The sequence below is a fragment of the Acomys minous genome (assembly GCF_964271855.1).
Source record: "Acomys minous genome assembly, chromosome: 10".
Classification (NCBI taxonomy): domain Eukaryota; kingdom Metazoa; phylum Chordata; class Mammalia; order Rodentia; family Muridae; genus Acomys; species Acomys minous.
Genome location: NC_140491.1, coordinates 55,342,759 through 55,364,579, shown reverse-complemented (window position 1 = coordinate 55,364,579; position 21,821 = coordinate 55,342,759). Strand labels below are relative to the sequence as shown.

Below are 21,821 nucleotides of genomic sequence, written 5' to 3'. Positions count from 1 at the left end.
TAGAGACCGTCTCCATATTCCATTAAAGCAATGCTGAACTCATCCAGTTAGCACAACAGTCTGCACTCGGCAGTTCATCTCCTGCACTACTCTGTGACTCAATAATGCTTTTTCTAGACGGTGAACGACCTTGTCTATTATCACACCTAACTCATCTTTAGCATAGAATGGAATATAGAACATGAGGAAAATCAGAAATGAAAAGATCATCAAAAGAAGTGCAATTCTATTAACATCTATTTTTCTGCAAGAGACATTACATTATTTTCATTTATTTCAGTACTAATCTCTTTTACAATGTTTCTATAATCTCCATGGAACTTTTAAGATAGGGTACAGCAAGTACTAAGCATAACTAAGTTACTGTTGCCCACCTTTCTGCTTAGCCACCCTCAGCTCCTCTCTTTATAAAAGATCACATGAACCTACACAACTTCCTTTTCTCCTTTCCTGGTCATAACCTAGAACTACAAATCCTGTTATTGTCCTTATACAGCCTAGGTCCAAATTATTTTCCTATCCCCACTCTTCAAGTTCAGCAGAGAAATCACCCAGGAAATACTGCATAGGGATAGGGTGCATATGGATGGAGTGCATATGGATAAGGTGCCTATGGATGAGGTGCCTATGGATGGGGTGCCTATGGATGGGGTGCCTATGGATGAAGTGCATATGGATAAGGTGCCTATGGATGGGGTGGATATGGATGAGGTACATATGGGTGGGGTATATATGGATGGAGTATATATGGATATGGTGTATAAGGATGGAGTACATATGGATAAGGTGCATATAGATGGGGTACATATGGATATAGTGCCTATGGATGAAGTGCATATGGATATGGCACATATGGACATGGTGCATATGGATGGAGTACATATGGATAGGATGCATATGGATGGAGTAACCATGTTTAAAACCCTAAAGGCTCAAGGCTGCAAATCAACTTCAAACCCCAATGTTGCCTTGAGATCTGTTATATAATATACAATATTTAAAATTCTTGAAACATACAAAACTCAACAACTAATAAGCCAGCTTGTTTACTGCAAAGCAGGGCTTTAAAGAGCAAGTTTAGAAATCTCTATCCTCACTTGACATGTATGACTTTTAACAGACTTACCTGTTGGACTATTTGATGGTATTCATTAAGTATGTTTTTCAGCTGCCAACTACACAGTAATCTAAGATTTAACAAAAAAGTGGTTTATTCATTGTTTGCTATTACAAAGAGAAAATGTATTTGTATGCAAAAGAATCATATAAACATAATTCTGACAAGTAAATACAAACATTAACCACTCATACTGCTCAAAGGCTCATCTTCAAAATGTCAGTATTAATTTGACTTAAAACATAACTAACTGCTATCACTAGCCAGCAGGTTAATAATGCATCTCTGCGAAACTTCAACACAGCCAAATAAAACTGAACTAGACTCTTCCTTATAGCAGGAAGACATAATATATAGTTTGGATCATAATATATCAAATTTACACTTGAAAAATCCAAATTCTAGATTCAGATAACTGAAAAGATATTTTTAATCACCTAGGTAACGATAAGTTCATCACTGCCAGCTCACCTCAACTCTGCACGCAGTATTGGTAGCCAGTCCCTTTTTGAAGAAATGACTTTAATTATCTAGATGTAGAAGGTCTGGGTTTGGGTTGCACAGATAGCTCAGTGGTCAAGAGCACAGCTGCATCATATTCCCAGGGCCCACAGGTCAGCTCACAACTGTTCAGAACTTCAGTTACAGGGTAATCAATACCCTCATCTAGTCTCTGAGGGCAACAGACACACATGTTCACAGGCATGCATACAAACACAACACTCACTCGAGAAGGCCAGGCATGGTGGCGCTCCCCTCTGATGCCAGCCCTTGGGAGGCAGTGCAGGGGGATCTCTGAGTTGGAGGTTAGCCTGGTCTACAAAGCAAGTTCCAGGACAGCCAGGACTACATGAGAAACGCTGTCTCAAAAAACCCAAAATACATACATACATACATACATACATACATACATACATACAGTAATAAGCAAGTCTAGGTTTTTCCAAACTACATCCAAGCCCATCACTCCCTGCTCTTATATTAAAATCCATCCCCACCACATCTCCTCTCTTAGCAGCAAAGTCGTTTTTCCAACTGTCCCTCCATCAGTGGCACTGTCACCCAATAGGCTTCCCAACTCTTGCTGCCAACTTAGTCTCTTATTAATTACGCCTTTACTGTGGCATTCCCTAGCATATCTTTGCTATATCTCCTCAGAGAATTAAGCTGCTTAAGTGCAAACCATCTTCCAATGTTCATTACTCTTCTTTCAGCATCCGTTATCCTTTCTATGTACCAATCTATAACTTTCAATTTCCTGTTTCCCACTCATCTACTACAAAACTCAACACTCCCTCCACTTGTGATCGGTCATAAAATCCTTGTGCTTCTACTTAGGAGTCAACTTTGGTTTCTTTTTCTTTACTCGGGGACACTGAAAAGCAAACCTGAGGTTTGAGGTGAAACTGGCATGCCAAGCCCTAGCTTCTGATGAGCTGTTCCTACCCATGTCAATTTTACTCATCCTGGACACCCAGGAGACGGAATGGTTCTTCCCAAATTACTAATGCATGAGCGTGCAGTAAATATCAGTGAAAGCTGGGCGGGGCATCCAATCCTTTCCACTGCCCTCTTAAATGCTTACTCAGAACTTGGTAGGGAGGTATACACAATTGTTGTCAACTGCCTTCAGTAAAAACAAACAGAGAATGAATACGTTAAGTTTAGAAAGTAAAGGGGCAGTGATTCCCAAACAACAAACTGATTTGGAAGAATCAGAAATGCCTCAGGGATCTCAGCACTATCCTGATAAGCACTTCAGGCAAAACTCCAGCCAGCAGGATCAGCTGCTACCAGGCCACCCGTGCCACTAACCCACACACAAATATATATATATACACAACCACCACATCACCTTGCCTTCTTCAGTTGCAGATCTTTAGGCAGCACTATTTTGAGGTGGAAGTCACTGCCCTGTAAAAAAGAAAAGTGTAAATGTCACAAAAAGTTAAAGTCACACAAAACATATTTTCCTATACTTATAAAGCATATCAAATTTAGCTAAATGTTTATACTTGAAAAATATAAGCAACACACACACACACACATATCACAAAATGTTTTGTTGAAACATTACAATAACTGAGAAACCACACATTAAGAAAGGGATCCGGTTCTTAAAGAAAAAGACATAAAGGAAAAGAAATACTATGAAATTGTAGCAAACATAAAGAAATGTATTTCTAAAAGTCTAAATTCACAGAAAAGATATGATTTCAAATTGTTTTGGATGTGAAAAAAATCACAATATAAAATTTTAAAAAATGACTAGGTAATATTATCAGGTTTGCAACTTTCTAAATGTTAATAAAATGAAAATATATTGTTATATAATCTTGGTTTTTAGACAAAATAGAAATAATTTTTCGGGGCTGAAGAGATGCCTCAGCAGGTAAGCAAGTTTGTTGTACAAACATGAAGAACAAAGTTCAAATCCTTGCAGCCACATAAAAAGCCTGTAGCCCCAGTGCTGTGTACAGTGTACAATGCACAGTGCAGGCAGAGGGTCTCTGGGCTTTCTGGTCTCCAGCCTACCATGTGTCAAACAGCAGAGAATGAGAGAGCAGGACAACCGATGTCTTCTGTGACCTACACATATCCACGAGCATGCACACCTACAGCCACACATCTTTATTCCACAGATAGACAGTGTGGCAGTATGTACACCTGCACACACACGCACACACACACACACACACACACACACACACACACACACACACACACACTCCCCTATGTACTCTGGAACAATTTGATATGGGGAACCTTCAATAAATAGGTAATATATTAACTTTTTAAATCTAAATATTCAATAGTTATACAAATTTTTACTCAAGAGTCTATGGAAAGGAAAGAGTGTTCTCTGAAAAAAAAAATATATTCAGCCTTACTTTCTCTCAAAAGTCAATAGGTAAGCAGTTTAAACTTTGTAGCTTAAATAGGATGATACATGTGAAATCTGAGGAAAAATAAGCAGAAAAGACAAACAGAAATGTAATCTTTTACTCCAACAATATAAAATGAAAAGAGTAATAAAATTCTTAAAAAACAATTACCTTGTGGAATTTTAGCAGACTCCCTCAAAGCAGATTCAAAAACAGAGGAACACAATTAAATGTACCCCATAACCTTTACTTTCATGGTAATATTACAGTTCTAGCTTTCATTACATTTAAATGTCCTTTTAAAAAATGAAACAAAATGTACTACTGACCTTTTCAAAAGGTCAAGTAACAATAATTCACTATTTCATTAAAGCACTAAAAGGTATTATGTAATAACTTTAGCCTAACTTCATAGACACCCCACACATAGGTGTAAAAATGATATGAAATTCACAGGGTACGTGAAAGCAGTAAAGCAATTCTACTTTACCTGAAAGAATAAAATTCAGAGTCCCATATTTGGGAAATCCAGGCATTGTAAAAGGTCAAGTGTCATAAATGGGCCAATACTCGACTATTCCAGGAAAATACACAAAAGTAGGCTTTCTGTAGTGAAAGCAACTGAGCAGTATTGGTCTTTGTCAAAAAGCAGATGTTTCAGGCTTCCAGATAACAAAAGCACTAAGAGTGTCTAAACCCGAATGTCCTCATACCTCGTCCCCCAAAACTACAGTGATTAATAATACAAACAAATAAAATGACAAAAAAAATAGCATATTTGCAAACAGGAGTCAGAGAACACAATGAATTTGCAATGACTTGTAGGAGGGATGAAAACCACTTTGGAGTAGAGCTTTCTGGGTTCCAACAGCAATGAGAGTTAAAAGTGTTATTAAAAAAATCACAGAAGAATGAGGGGATTGGTGTTAAGTGCAAAAATAATAACAAAGAATTCTTGGAGAACAGAACAATGACAATAAGGAAGAGACCTAGTGCAAACCAAAAACTCAAGGAGAGGTCATGCACTGTATCTGAGCACTCCCAAAGATGACGTAGGATGGTCATGACTTTGAGGCTTTCCTGGGCCATGGATTGAGATACTATTTTTAAAAAGGAAAAAAAGAGGCAAGGAGATGTCTGAAAACCTTTTCAGAACAGCAAAAAGATTAGGTACAAACACCCTTTGGAAACTGCACATTAGGAAGAAAGAATAGCTGTGGATAAACTTGAGCTTTTACCACAGACTAGGAACCCACCCTGTATCTTCACTCCCCTCACCCCTTCAAAACATAACTCGCTGAATAAACTACACTTCCTTCACCAAAGGAAGATGGTATTCTTGAATCAGAAATTTCACAAAGACTGCAAACAGCAAAACACTCACAAACCATAAGACCTGTGGCCCCAGTCCAAAGGTGCTGTGATGAAAAGACAGGTGAGAAGCCAAGCATCTCAGGACCCAGGACCCAGGACCCAGGAGAAGAGAGCCCGGGAACACACACCATTAGAATAGAGAGTACAAGGTCCAGAAATGAACATTTCAAGACTGGAAGGTCTAAAACCCAAGACCAGAAACTGAAAGAAGCAATGAGCACCTTGACTAAGCTCAGAAAGAAAAGTAAACAAATCAAAATGACATTAAGATGACAGAATACATTTAAACATTCTGGGGGAAGAACCAAGATAAACAAAATGTATTAACAGTGGAATAATAGCAAGAAAAATGCCAAATGACCATGAAAAAAAAATGCGGCTGAAGTAGAAAGCAGCAGAGAAAGACCAATGCACATATCATAGGCTACACGGAAAGGAACAGAAAGAACAAATGAATTTTTGCAATCATAGCCTAGCTCCACTTTCTGCAAGTCCCCACACTAAAATGGGCAAGGTCACAAGAGAAAAATAACTCATAGTAATCCAGTCTGGAAAAAATATCAGAACATAAAAATTAGGAGAAGGTACCAGAGAGATGCACTGGTGGGTAAAGGAACTTGCAATCGGGCCTGAGTGAACTCAATCCCTGTGACTCCTGGAGGAAGGAGTGAGCCACCTCCTGTCACCTTCTCACCTCCAGATTACACCCTGTGGCATGCACACACTGCACACATGCACATACACACACAGAAGATGATGTAATTTTTTTTTAAATGAGGTCTTAAGGAAAGTACTGAAAGCTAGGAGACATAACAAAGATTATGCAAACCACTCTTGTTTTGGAAAGAGAAAGCTGAGGACTGAGGACTGAGCCCATGACTTAACACATAGCACTAATTCCCAGTCTAGTCTACAAAGAGATCTTTCAGCTCACTCAGTCCTCTTATAGCCCAACCAGGCAAAGTAGGAAACCTTGTAATATAAAAGCCATTAAATGCCATACCCAGAAAAGTATTGCTTCACTGGTACAGAAAAAGTAATCTCTGCTCATGTTTAACAAAAATAAAAGGTAACCCTGAAACAGCTGGAGCCTCCTCAAGCAATTTAACTACTACTTACACTTGTTAGGATACAAGTGGGTATCGTAACAAAGTAAATTAGACTTTTGCAGAAGAAAAAAGTAAGGTCCATAACGGGGAGAAAAATCAAGAGATGCAAATTTTACAACAGCATGAATTAGATACTCCAGGGGAAATGAGCTGCCATCTCATGATGGTGGTCACATGCATTATGAAGTCAGGAAATGAGGCCTCTGGCTAGTGCTCTGTGGAGAATCTCTGAAGCCAAGTCTGGTCCAAGGCCTGGCAAGTGTCTTCATTATTGGAAGTCCATGAGCTACCCTGATCGGGAGCCACCAGCCAAGTTGCTTCCAAACTCCTGATCTGGGGAAGCGGATAATTATTTTGTTGCTTTAAGCTTTAGAAAAGTGAAGCAAGAGGCAACCAGCATAAGAAGCATCGTCACAGATCCTCAGGCCTTAACTGCCAGGGCAACAGGGGCTGGGAAGGTGCCTCAGCTGATGCAGCGCTCACCCTGCAAGCGGAAGGACTGAAGTTGGGACTCTGGGAACAGAAATAAAAGCTGCCTACAATCTCAGTTCTTGGCAGGCACATCAAAGGACCTCAGGGACAAGATGGCTACTTAGACTACACAGCATTGGCAAGCCCATGTTCAGCAGGAGACCCTAACTAAGTGAGTAATGTAAAGAGCTATCAAGGCAGACATCCAATGTAAACCTCTAGCCTTCTGCGTGGTGCACACGCGCGCGCACATATACACACACACACACACACACATGAAAGAGAAAGAAAAAAGGAAGGAAGGGTAATATTACTAAATAACTTTAAGCCAATAAATTCAGAAACCTAGATGAAATTAATTCCTTGACTAACACAATCTACCAAAGCTTGTTCAAGAGGAAAGGGCCTAATAATAGAGAGCACCCCTTTCATTTACTCACAAAGGATTCAGTCACGTAAGAACATTGTTGAGGCACCAAAAACGCACTCATAAGTTCCACAAGCTGATATTTTATAAGCCATTCTGATTATGGTGCAACACAACTATTAAGTTTAACAAAGACTGAAAGTAGAAAATCTAGAAATGTTTTCATTTAACATTTGAATAAAGAACTACAAGTAGAAATTATATAAGCACCAGAAAATGGTGATAAAACACCATATGTAAGTATCTACAGGGCACTTTTAAAACAGCAAGATGAGGAAAATGCAGTGCCAAAGCAACCTTAGAGACATAAAAAAAAAAACCAGGAAATGTCCTGTCACTGGCTATTACAAGACAATACAAATAAAATAAAGGAGGTAACTGTCACAATCACATGTCAAAAAGAAATAAGATGACTTTGGTCATATGGTGGGGGAGCGAGGCGTCTCCTTCTGTCAGAGGTCGAGGGGAGGGGAAAAGGGGAAGGGGGAGATACAAGTGAGGGGGTGACAATCGAGATGTAATCTGAATAAATTACAATAAAGGGGGGAGAAATAAGACCTGAAAGCTATTCCACATAGCAAAATGCAAATTCAGAGATAGAAAGGGCATGGTGGTGTTAAAAAAAAAAGGCTTGAGAGTTTTGGGAAATCATCATTTGGCACCAATCACTATTATTAACTGACTCAAGCCAAGATCGGGAATTGAAAAGCTGCAGTCTATGAATGAATGTGTGATGGCTCAAAGAAGCTCACCAAAAAGGACTTGCTAATTTCAAAAGAAAATCTGGCAGAAGTCACCCTAAACTGGTGACTGGTGTTATTACTATCAACATTGGGAGCAGCTGACTTCATGAGCCTTGAGGGGAAGATAGCAGTTTCTGGGGTGCCCATGCCCACATGCATTACCAGAGTTTAATGGTGAGAAAACAGCAAACCTAATAAACTGAACTCTTAAAAAAAAATTCAAGTTAACAAAAACACAGACTAAGAACTGTTCCAAAATAAAGAGATAAATAGTCCATGAAAATCTACATCAGGTAGCAGTTTTAGTAACTGTACTATGGTTGATTTCTAGTGTTTTTATGAAATGAATGGTAAATTATTGAGCGATAACGAAGCAAGAAGCATCTACTGTGTGTACAGGACCAAGCACAATCACAGTCAGGATAAAACCAGTTCTGCTGGACAGTTTTTGGACAGTGTTTGAGACTTAAAGGAGATGCTTAAGGAATAAAAAAATTACACATTACCTATGCAGCCAAGGCTAATTTGTTTCCGGACTAATCTGATGGTAATTGTTTCTAAAGGGCTATTAGAGACACATACAGTAATGTGAAACCCTTGCTTCCGCCTGTCTTATCCAGCACTTGCCTGGCATATGCACCACAGGAACGCACACATACACAAAACTTGAACTTTTCTGAACGTTTCTGTTACAGCAAAAAACACTTTAACTGGGTATTTGAGCAATTAAGAAAGAAGAGGTGGATAATTTGTTTCCTTCTCTGGCAAATTTTAACCTCTTTTTGAATGTTTCCATGGTTTTGAAAACACATAAGGAAGCTCAGGATTCCTGTTTGTGTTCACTCATCACAGCATTTTCTTAACTCCCAGTAATGCTTACGGACAAGGGAAAGTTTCACTATGAAGCAGATTTGCTAACGGCTCAGTACTCTAGAGAATTTGCTTTAAGGAGACCTCAACACACCTGGTAATTAATGACATGTCATTAAAGAGAAAGTTACACACAGTGGAGTTTAAGATTCAGAAGAAGAATCCACATTTGAAATCCTAAACTAAGGTAATCTGTTGTACCATGGCAGAGGGGAGCTGGGGGTGGGGATGGGGGTGAGGGGCTGACTGTGACATTAAAAAAAAACAAAAAAAACAAAACAGCTAGAGCTCCAGAAATATCTGAGGCCATCACTACCAAGGTTCTTAGCCTTCTGTAAAGCTCGATTTTCCTCAACTTCTATTCAATAGTGAACCCCGAGAGCTCCGCACATTTCAAAATCGTGTGAGTGCAGTGTCTCAGTGATGAACATGGTCAAGTTCTACAAAACTGCACCTCACTCTTCAACCACAAGCCAGCCCCCGCGGGCCGCCCCGCCCTCCGCCCCGCCCTCCCGGCGGCACATAGCGACCACGCATGCGCACAGTCTGGCGCCGAGTCTCCCTCTCCGCCGCGCTTGCCCCGGCGGGCCACCGAGTCCCGGGGTGCGGGCGCGCCACGAGTGACAGGCCCGCGTGCGCGAGAACGACCCCGCAGGGTACCTGAGCCGAAATGAATCCCTCATACACAGTTTTCTCCCGGTTCTGAGGCAGAAGCAGCGGGAAGTGGCGCAACAGGTTTGCGTCCGCCTCGGCCATGGCGCGCAGGAATGGCCGCCGCGCACGCGCAGTCTCCGGAGGAGCGGGGCGGAAACCGGCGTTGGCGGGAAGACTGGAGACGTCCTGAAGTGGGGGTGCCGCCGTTGGCCTTGTACAGCTCAGGGGCTAGCTGGTGTCCGAAGGAAGGGAAGAAAGGTCACTCTCAAGTCCACAGGTCTGACTGATCAGAGTTATTCTGACCTTGACTGTCAAATAAAAACAACGAAATCCACTTGTTGATTTTATTGAAGACTGCTGCAACTCCAGAGCCAACTTAACTCCACCTGACAGAGCGATTGCAGTGTGCACGTAGCATACTGCCCTTACTTTTTCATGTATTTGCTCTAGACTATGTCTCCTGCTTACTCCCAATATATACCCTTCAAACCACCTGCATGTGTAAATATGTTGTAGTATGTTCAATACCTCATATATACTGTCTGCTGGTTCAGTGTCATACTGTGTTTAATCAGATATGTTTGAAAGACCCGCATGCAAATCGAGGGAGATTCAATTTAACTCTGAATTATTTCTGATTCAGTGCATGCACAAATACAGCAAAAACGTGAAAGATCGGTGAAGGACTTGCAGAGCGTTTTCTCTAACAAACTTCCCCATACATTTTGCTAACTTAGGAATGCTAACTCATTCTCTTTTTACCAAGTATTGATTTAACGTTTTAATAGTTGCTATGTGTTAATTTGGTATTACAATTAGTCACTGTTGACTCCTACTATTTTTAAGATATCACTGTGATGTGCCAAAGATTGTGCAAAGATGAATAAGGTATTCCTCCTTTCTATTCTTATTGCCCTCACTGTAGATTAGATTTTTAAAGATTATAGTTTGACAGAATTTGTCACAATATTGTGAATGTTTAGAGAAAACAGTAAGTTATATTAAGACAGTGGTTCTCAACCTTCTTAATGCTGCTACTTAGATTCCTCATGTTGTGGTGACCTGCCTCTATAAAATTACTTTTTGCTGGTTTCTAACTGTAGTTTTGCTACTGTTATGAATTGCAATGTAAAATAATTTTTGACATACAGTTTTGCCAAAGTGGTCACAACCCACAGGTTGAGAAACACTCAAAATGTGACTCAGATTACAGTAGTGTCAGCACTAAAAACTTGTACAACTTATGTAAGTGTTAGAGCTCTTAGGGGAAAGGTTTCCCCAATACAAGTGTTGTAGCTCTAAGGAAGCAGAGGCAAGCAGATCTCTGTGAGTTCGAGGCCAGCATGGTCTACAAAGTAAGTCTAGGACAGCTAAGGCTACACAGGGAAACCCTGTCTTGAAATAACAAGTGTTGCAACTCTAGGGAAAGGTAACCTGGCAGTCATACCACACAATAGACCTCACATAAGGAGGGTAGCTAGATCTGCTTGGGCAAGAAGCACCAGGGAACTAAGCTGGAACTAAGGTTTCTTGAGGGTGGAGTTTTCCAGGGTGGGAATTGGTGGGGTTTCAAGTCTTGAGCTTGGAACTAGCTCAGGGATTGGTGCATTTTTAAGCTCAGGAGTTGGTGAGTTTGCAAACTCACATTAGTGAGCTAGGACTTTTTACCCTACATCTTAAAGAAATAAAATTTCATCACCTCGGTGGATTCAGACCTACCACCTTGGCATTTGAATAAACAAAACATCATCTCTGGCCCTCACAGCAGTTCTGGAGACAATCAACCCAGAAGGTCTTCTCTATGCTTGGAATAACGAAATAGCCCTGTCCCTGGAGATGTAGGGACATGAAGAAGAAGCTGTATATGAATTGCTAATACTTTCCCAGATTGTAACCATTGGATCATACCTCCTTAATATAGGCATACTGTCTCATAAAACAATTAGTGCTTTCCACATTGTTGAGTCTCGGTTAGTTAGGTCCTTGTGGCATGTGAATGGTAGTAAATGAATGTTTGTGCTTTTCTTTGGTCAGTTTGCCTTTCATATACATGCTCTTTTTTTTTTTTTCTGTTTTGTCATCATGTGTAATTGTGTCCCAGCATCTTCCTAAAGTGTCTACAGTAGAACTGTCATCTCAGCTCATGCTAAATAGAAGTGAATTGCAAAAGAAAACAAGTTTACTGGTGGGGAACTTGTACAACTTTTTAAAGGCATTGGTCTTGACTGTTTAATTTATTTAAAAGACATGCTACTGTGGTCCTTGATTTAGCAGCTACTGTCCTTCAGCTAGATAAAGTCTTGTTTTATTTGTTGTATTGCTGTATACTGACAACATCAACGTTTTCATTATTTTCACTCAAGAGTTGTGCTATAGTTTATTTGTTTGGAGGAATATGTACATTGATCTAGAATCTGAATCCTCACCATAGAGAAATGGAAACATCTGAGTGCTGTTCAGCATGAGTGATTATTTTTACAGTGAATATACTTTAAAGCCACTGAGCTTAAACAGGATGTAAGAAAACTTGTATGCTCAGGCACTAGGTGATTCCCAGATTCACAAAAGGAGTCCTCCACCATTGAAATCCCTTCTCTCAGAGAGCTCAGTAAAGGCCAGAAAACCATAGACACATGTAGGTAGCAGTCCCATGGACTTCATACTTGCAAATATGTAATACCAAACTGGTGACATTCCCAGTGAGATAGACCAAACTCTGAAGAAACTTCTGACTTGAACACTCTGGAGTCTCCAAAATAGCTAAAATGGCTCCTCAGACTTTCATGCACACCATCACAGTAGAGTATTGGAAATGGTATTGCCTGCCACACAAATGATGAAGAGGTTCATGCAAATCAGACCAAGGGAACTCAAGGCAATTTCTTAGCAGCATTTTTGTTAAGAGCAATCTGTCTCTTAAACACTGTTGTTAGGCACCAGTTTGACAGAGTAACTGAGTGGCTAGAGTGAGTCTCCTTGTCCACTGTGCCATCACTGCTGCTGCTTCCTGCTCAACTCAACAGCCACTTGACCTCAGCCTTGGTTGGCCCTCAGCTCCCCTCCTCCCCAGGTCCATCATGACAGGAAGCACTTGCTAAAGCTGCAGTAGCCCTCCAGCTTCTCACATACCCAACAGCAATGTCTGTCAGTATTCTTCTTTGAATTTGTTTGTTATGTGAGTCTCCAGCATAAAGATGAGCAGTACAGATATTTCTATAACTTTCACATACCATTAACTCAAACCTTACGAATCCCAAGTTGTGGTAGCAGTGTCCCTGTAGTATGTGTAACAATCCTACAAATGGTCCTAATGCATGCTGAAGTACTGTCTGCTCAGTCATACAACTCAGTCATTACAAATGTTTAGACTATGCACTAGGCGATGGGGATAGAGTTAAGGAAAAAGACTAGTATCTTGAGGGCAACCCTCCACTGGATATCAAGTGTAGAATTTAAGCCTTGATCCTAGGCTTCTCCTTCTTCACAAGGGCAAGAAATAAATTTCTGTGGTTCAGAAGCTACCCAAATTATGCTTACTTCTGTGATGGCATCCTGCATAGAATAAGACATTTCACAAATAGTTAATGTTGAACCAGGGAATATACTATGTGATTGAACATAGTGTAGTGGACGTAAACATGTGTTTGTTTTAATCCCAAGTTTGGGATGTGAAATAGACTTGTGTAAGGCTGTGCAGTGTTTGTCTGTTAGAAACAGACTTGTGAGAGAACAGGTGATGTTTGTCCACTGGAAGAGGAACCGCCTCTTGGGGAGACTTGGTCTTTGCCAACTGATAAACATCCTAGTATGGGCTCTGAGAGAAGTTTTTTTGGTCTTGGCTGTTCATCACTCCACTTGGAGACACTCTTAGAGAGTGTCTCTTTAAAGTTCCTGGTTCCAGCAGCTCTTCTGGGTTCCAGTAGCTTCTGCTGAATTGCTGCTTTGCTGTTTAATGGGTCTGCTGGAATCCTACAGACTACGCCAGTAAATTGCTCCAAAAAACTAAGTCTTAAAAGGTCTACATCTCTGGTCAAGGGGCTGCACAGGGCATGAGGCAGGCTCGGGGCCATGGGGGATTCGAAATATGAGCTCCTCAGTATATACTCACTTATATCTGGACACTAGCCCAAGTGGCATGTCCCATGAAAGCCTTCACTTACCAGGAAAGTGGGATAGATGTGAGGACATATTGTTGGCACTCTAGGTGAGAGAAGCATGGGAGAATGGGGAAATAGAAGGATCCAGAGGGTCCTAGAAACCTACAAGAATAACATTATGATGGGTGGAACTGGGCCCAGGGATCCTGCTCAAACTACAGCACCAGCCAAGGACAATACATGCAGTAAACTTCAAACCCCTGCCCAGATCTAGGCAATGGACAGGACATTCTCCACAGTTGAGTGGAGAGTGGGGTCTGACTTTCACACACACTCTGGTGCTCCATATTTGACCACATCTGCTGGATGGGAAGGCCTGGCAGCACTCAGAGGAAGGATAGCAGGCTACCAAGAAGAGACTTGATGCCCTATGAGCATATACAGGGGGAAGAGGTCCCCCTCAGTCACAGCCATAGGGGAGGGGAGTAAGGGGAAAGTGGGAGTAGGAGGCCATCCAGGCCTTGACAGCCAGCAACAATCTGGCGAACTGAAGAGCAGGAGAGCTGACCCTAAGGACACAAGAGCAGGAGATCCGGCCCTGAGGACTCAGGAGCAGATGAGACAGTCCTGAGGAATTGGGAGCTGGAGAACTGGCCCGGCTCTGAGGACACAGGAACTGGAGAGCGGGCCCTGCCCTGAGGACAGGGGAGTGGGAGAGCTGACCCTGCCCAGAGGACAAGGGGGCAGACCCTGATCGAGGGCTCTGAGTCAACCTCACCCCAACATCTTCCCCATGTATGACCTGCTGGAACACGTGAAGGGGCTGGACCTGCAGATTCAAAGATTAGGAATCCTCTTGACACACAGCATCCCAGTGTAGATCCGGTAAAGACAGTGTAAGCCTCAAACCAGACCCGTGACTCATAGCAATGAACATTTTAAAGTAAACATATGCAGACAAAAGGCTATACTGTATGATACACTACTGTTTCTGTGACATGATTTTTTTGTCTGTTTGTTTTATTTTATTGGCAGACGGTGGATATGAAATGATGGGGAGAGGAGAGAGATTTTGGTGCATGATATGTAAATCATGAAATTCAATAAAAGTAAATATATATATTTATATATATAAAATATATAAAAGTAAATATATATATATAACATAATAAAAGAAAAACAAACAAACAAACAAAAATGGTCTACTTCTCCTGTTCCCATTAACCTCTTTTCTATCATTTCTAGAGTAGGTGGGTTGGAAGAGAGTCATACGCATTAAAGAATCCCAAATAATGTAGGTTTTGAAAAAGTTCAAAGCCTACCGGTGGCGCCCAACGTGTGGCTTGAGCATAATGGGTAATTTACCTTCTAATGCTATATAGAGAAAAAAAAAAATACAGGTTTTAAAGGTATAAAGATACCGTTTCAGGGTGTCAGCAAAATGGCAGCTGCTGTTGTAAGGATTTTTCCTGCTTTATATCCAGAGGGAATTTTCTGGTTTTTGCTTTGTCTTTTTTACAATATTCCATATTTAAAAAGATTTGGAAAAAGACTGATGAGATATGAAAACCAAAAGTATCACTAAATTCTATAATTCTAAAACAGATTCCAGTGTTGGTGGTGCAACAAAACAGTTTACAGGTAGTGATGAAAACACTTGGAAAACAAATAACACCACTGATAAATGGGGAGGCAGGGGCTGTTCAGATTCAATGATAGGTAAAACCTGGAGTTTACTACTCCTGCTACCCTGCCCTGCTCCACACACCAGGTGTTCAGAGAACCAGTGAGCAGAAGCGGGCAGAGAAAAAGGAGAAAGCCAAGAAGTTGAAAGGGTTCTAAAGAAACAGGAAAGCAGAAAGGCTGAAAGGGCTTTGGAGGCAAGTACTCTGACAGAGAAATTCTCTAGGGCCACACAGATACCATCATCTTCTGCAGTGTTTGTGCAAAATATCTCTGCTAATGATGGTGGTGAGGCTTATGATAAAATGGCATGACACCCAGTAGATATGCTAGATTTTAATGATATGAACTGTCAGTAATAGATCCAACTAAAATCGTAGTACCTTCTACTAATGATGAGATTACATCATTATGGGTAACCAATAAATATTGACAAAGATTTGTAGTAACTACTTGGAAAAAATAATAACAAATAACCAAAAAGCAAACATACACCGTTTGTAAAAAAGAACTAATTGGATTCTTCCATGTGTTGTAAAAGGAACACCAATTCCAGAGGCACCAAGCTTCTATACTGATGAAAATGAGATGAGAATGGCAGCTTATAAATCAGACAAAATAACTAAGGTAATCAAAAGCCCATATACCTCAGTTCAAAAATCAAAATTGTGTACAGTCCTTATGGTGCTATTAGATTTTCCTAAATCTCTTAATATAATTACTGACTCTAAATATACAGAAAAGGTTGTTTTATATGTAGAAACTGCTAAATTTACTCCTGATAACTAAAAATTAACTTTGTTATTTATGAAATTGCAACAAGCCATCAAAAAATAGAAACTATCCCTTGAATATTACTTATATTTGGTCTTGTACAGGTTTATCAGGTCCATTGGCACAAAAAGAAATGAGGAAATTGACTAATTGATAATAAAAATGTTTTAGAAGCCTCAAAAATTCATAAAAAGCATCATGTTAAAAGTAAAGTTTTTAAAACTCCTCTATCACTTGGCAACTAGCCAAAGAAATAATTAAAAAGTGCCATACATGTTGTTTGTATGACCAAACTCCATTGCCTGCTGGAAGGAACCCTAGGGGTACCAAAAGAAATAAAATCTGGCAGATGGATGTGTTTCATTTTACGTAATTTTGAAAACAAAGGCACATATATCATACCCTTGATACATACTCAGGGTTTCAATGGACATCTGTTTTAAATTCTAAAAAGGCTGACTGAGTAATTTCACTTATTAAAAATAATGACACAAATGCACAAATTAAGACTGACAATGCTCCTATATATGTATCCAATAAGATGAAAAAAATTGCATATTATAATATAAAGCACATTACTGGTTTACCACCCAACCCTACAGGACTAACAGTTGTAGAAATAGTTAATCATAGCTTAAAAGAGATGCTCATTAAAGAAAAAGAAAGGGTAAAGACCCACCGAGACAGATTAAATAATGCTTTGTTGACTTTAAATTTTCTTAATGTTGGTAAAATAAAGAACAACGGCAGCTGAGAGACATAAGGTTATAGAAAAAAAAACTGAGGAACTAGGACAACCAATATACTATAATGATCTGTTTACAATGGAATGGAAACCTGCAATAGTTTTACAATGGGGATGTGGTTATGTGTATGTATCTACAGGGAATGAAAAATACAGTTACCAACAAAACTTACAAAGATTAGATCTGATGAGGAAAGACCTCCTATTATCTTAAACATACATGTCTTTGAATAACAAGAAAATCTTATGGGCTACCTGCTCCTTATAACATGCCATTCTCTCATACTGCATGGATATTACAGCTGAAACAAATGTATAAAGTTGATGCCTTATACCTGCTCAAAAATAAGACAAAAATTTGTCTTCACATGATTTGTATGCCTTGAATATTCCATATATAGGCATGTATATGTAGAAATGTACCTATACGAATACTTTTTAAAAGTTTGCTTATTTTCACAACAAAAGACCAAATAATAATAAACACAAAACAAGTAGCCTAGGTAATTCAACCTCAAAGACTGCCTCAGCTACTGTTTCCTCAAGAATTTACATACATGTCAACTTTAAAAGGGCTAGCCCAAAGGATCAATCCCCCAAAAGACTAGACAAAAACAGTTACAGCTAGTTTTTCCAGTGCTTGACCAATATCTTATTTTTCTAAGGGTACCCAGAAGATGTTTTTACCCCCAGACAAGAAAAAATAATTTTAAGATCATGATGCCCCCATTCCCAATAGATGGGATGGATGATGTTGGTAGGTTACCAAAGTTTGTTATTGTCTAAGGGGGTTGGTTAAGAAGGGTTATATTTAGGATTTCTTTCTTTCTCCCTTCTATCCTTCTTTCTTTCTTATCTTTCTATCCTGTCTAGAGTTAGGGGGGAAGGGTAATAATAAAAGGGGAGATAGACAATTATAGGATAAAAGGTAGATTATTAAATTTACCAGCCTCAAATATTTTACATTGGTATTATATGTTGATAAAATTTTAAATTATTAAACTTTTGTTTACTATACTGTACATATTATTTATTGATAGATATTTTAGATTAATTTGCTCAAGTTTTGTTTAATGTATTGTACATTATTGTATACTGATAAACACTTGAAATTATTATGTTCAACTTTTGCTTAATATATTGCACGTGTACAGCTCATTTAAAAATGTGATGTAAAGTTCTAGTCTTATGAAAGATAACTATTGCAAACTGTTTAATATCAGTGGAGATACAAGTTAATAGTTAGTCACCTATAAATCTTACTTGTAGTCTTGTTAGATACTAGTTTTGTTCATTACAAAATGTTTCATTTAATCTCCTGTGTATGTCTTCAAGGTTAAGCAGATAGTAATAGCTAAAAACAATGTTTGCCTATTTAGATATACTGAGGCACATAAATAAGTTCATCAATTGATAAGTAGATAGATACATAGATAGCTAAATTGATAGATAGATACATAGATAATAGATAGATAGATAGATATGATTATGCACTATAGTAAATAAATAAATTGTCTTCAAACACTTTAGAGATCTACAAAATATGACATTCAGTAATAAAGGGCTTTGCTAACAGAGAGACACATCGACTCCTGACAGCACCTCCAATCTGTTTCAGTGAAGATGATGGGCATCTAAGAAACAAAATAGCCACTAGGCCAAAAAACTGTTCTTATCTCTATTGCTAATAACAGACTGACTGTCCAAACTGTGAACAAGCCTGACACTGTGAAATTGACTGCCTAGCTTTACAGAGTCTAGGTGGGTCAGTCCTTCAAAATTCCCACTTTACAGAAACGTCTGTCAGATATTCTGGGCTGGTAGGTTAAAGAATGGATGCTGCAGTGATAAAAAACAAAAACAAAAAACCTTTGGTGACTGTCCATGCAGTTAACAGTCTCTCTCATGTCTATACTTTTGGAAGCTGCTTGCCTGTACTTCCTTCATAGTAGATAATATTTTCTTCTTAAGTCTCTGATGTGGTTAAAGACTAGATAGCCATAGTATTACTACAATTAATCTTTAGTTTTTTAAGGGATAAATACATGCTTCTAAGTTGATAAATATAAGTTATGATTTTAAAAAGTGATTTAGAAAAACTTTGGACACTGTGATAGGACTCACTAAGATAGGATAGATAGTGGAATACTTTCTCCAAGATTATCAAACATAAATGGACTAGATCACGGAAATGTAACTTTTACCTGATAATTTTCACAATTATTCTTATTGTATATTATTTATTTTTTAACAGAAAGGGGGAGGATGTAGTGCATGTAAACATGTTTTTGTTTTGATCCCAAGTGTGGGATGTGAAACAGACTTGTGTGAGGGTGTGTGATGTTTCTCTGCTGGAAACAGACTTGTATATATAAATATGCCCAAACAAGAGGTAGGGGCTTCTTGGTCTTGACTGTTCATCGCTCCATTTCAAGATGCTCCTAGAGAGAACAGCTCCAGCAAACACTTTCAGGTTCCGGGTTCCAGCTGCTGCTCTGGGATCCAGTGGCTGCGGTTGCAGTAACTTCTGCTGAATTGCTGGTTTGCTGTTTAACAGGTCTACTGGAATTCTACAGACTACGCCAGTAAATTCATTTCAAAAAAACTAAGTCTAAAAAAGTTCTACTTCTGTTCCCATTAACCTTTTTTCTCTCCTATCTAGGGTAGATGAGTTAAAAGAGAAGTATAAACATTTAAAAAAAAAAATGAAATAGGCTTGAAAAAGTTCAAAGCCTACAGCAAAGCAGTAATTTCAGAAGACAAGAAAAATTCCTATAAAGAACATTTGAGAAGGATGCTCAAGAAAAGTTAAAGCCAGCCCCAATTAAATGTTTTCTTTTATCAGAGCTGCTGTGGTCATGGTGTCTCTTCACAACAATAGAACAGCGACTAAGACACTATGTTTACTCCTATAGTATTTATGTTAACATAAACACACTCGATATATTAGTGGGACCATAAAAATTAAGAAGATATGTAATCTCATCAAGTACTTTATAGCCTTTTCTGCTAAGACCTTCCATTTTCAGGACTTCAACATCTCCCATCACCATGCTCTTCCTGTGGAAACTTTAACCTTTCTCAAGCTCCCTTCTCAAATGCTCTTTATGGGGATTTTTCTTGTCTTCTGAAATTATTGCTATGCTCAATCATTTAGTATATTCCCTAGTTCAGCATTAACTACTTGTGAAATGTCTTCTTCTACTCAGGCTGTTATCACAGCAGTACCATAATTTGGGTATCCTCTGGACCAAGTATATTTCTTGCTGTTGTGAAGAAGCCGAGAATCAAGGCTTACATTATACATTTGCTATCCAGTGGAGGGTTGTTCTCAAGATCCTAGCCTTTTTCCTATAATCTTATGTCACACTCACTGCTGTCACTGAAATATGCTATCCAAGGTAAGCAAAGGCAGTAGCTTCCATGTCTCTGAGCCCTCATCATTCATTTAATAGGAATTTCAAAAAAACAATTACTAGTGAAAAAAATCATTTATAGGGGAAGTAGTATTAAGTTATTTTCATGGTGGTTAAATTTCCAAATGAGCCTTTGTCAAAAATAAGTACATGGTCGCCGGCCGCAGCGACTCGGCCTTCTTCTCCTCAGTAGGTCGACGCCCCGTACCCTCAGCGTGGGCAAACGAGACCCCAACAAGCTGAGGGGCAAAATGTCCTAGTATGCATTCCTTGTGCAGAGCTGCCAGGAAGAAGCACCCCGACTCCTTGGTCAACTTCACTGAGTTCTTGAAGAAATGCTCCGAGAAATGGAAGACCATGTCTGCAGAGGAAAAGTCAAAGTTTGAAGATTTTGGCCAAGAACGACAAAGCTCAATATGACAGGGAGATGAAGAATCACGTTCCTCCCAAAGGGGACAAGAGAGGGAAGAAAAAAGATCCTAAGGCTCCAAAAAGACAGCCGTTGCCTTCTTCCTGTTTTGGCTCTGAGCATCGCCCAAAGATCAAAAGTAAACCCCGGGCCTGTCTATTGGAAACAAAGAAACTGGGCAAGATGTGGTCTGAACAATCTGCCAAAGACAAACAACCTCATGAGCGGAAAACAGCTAAACTAAAGGAGGAGTAGAAAAAGGATTTTGCTGCACACCGCGCTAAGGGCAGAGAAGTGAAACAGGAAAGAAGGGGCCTGGCAGGCCAACAGGCTCAAAGAAGAAGAATGAACCAGAAGAGGAGGAAGAAAAAGATGATGAAGATGAGGAGGAAGAATAAATGGCTGTCCTAAAATGTGTGGAGTGTATGTGCTCAGGCAACTGTTTTGCTAAGAATGTGAAATTCAAGTGCAGCTCAACACTAGCTTCAGTATAGAAACTGCACAGATTTTTGTATAGCTGATGAGATTCTTTGTACAAAAAATACTTTAAAAAAAAAAGGAGTTTGTAGCTTTTTCAGGGGCTACAGTGAACAGTTAGATTTAAAGCTTTTGATGTTGAATGTTCCTAAATATTTAATGGTTTCTTTAATTTCTTATGGTATCAAAAATAAATAAAAATTTAAAAACTTCATAGGAATTTGTACTAACAGTAATTTTTTTAGGATGTTGCTTTTTTTTAAATTTGTAATAAAATAATGTATGTTAAAAAATAATTCAGTAGCTAAGAAATCTATTCACTATCAAACAAAGTAAAACAAGAATATTACATTAAGACTTACTAATCCAATGGTCCAACCACTACACTTAGGTGTTCTAGACTGAATAGTAAAAACGTATGCTCTCATCACTTCATTGTTGTAAGCTATTGTTTATAAGAAACACAATAAAATAAACAGCAGAGAATACTCATTTTTTTTGAACATCAGAAAACAAAGGAACTACTTATATCACTGTAAATAAGATTTAAATTTTGGGATATCTCTTACG

At 39.1% G+C, this 21,821-nt stretch overlaps 1 protein-coding gene and 1 pseudogene across 3 annotated transcripts in view; one reads left to right on the top strand and one right to left on the bottom strand.

The window, feature by feature from the left end:
• FANCL (FA complementation group L) overlaps positions 1-11,981 on the bottom strand; it is a 66,716-nt gene extending 54,735 nt beyond the window's left edge. The window contains exons 1-3 of one of the 2 annotated variants that reach the window (XM_084799579.1): positions 9,657-11,981; positions 2,973-3,031; positions 1,127-1,187 (exon numbers count right to left, since the gene is read on the bottom strand). In XM_084799579.1, the coding sequence (XP_084655705.1) occupies positions 1,127-1,187; positions 2,973-3,031; positions 9,657-9,752 (216 nt within the window). In that variant the 5' untranslated portion in view covers positions 9,753-11,981. Of the gene's footprint in view, positions 1-1,126; positions 1,188-1,588; positions 1,771-2,972; positions 3,032-9,656 lie in introns of those variants that run through there. The other variant, XM_084799580.1, reaches the window with a different exon arrangement.
• On the top strand, positions 9,764-21,446 carry LOC311607270 (high mobility group protein B2-like; annotated as a pseudogene). The gene is made up of 2 exons: positions 9,764-9,927; positions 20,559-21,446. The product of its transcript is annotated as a high mobility group protein B2-like (transcript).
• The last annotated feature ends 375 nt before the right edge of the window (positions 21,447-21,821 follow it).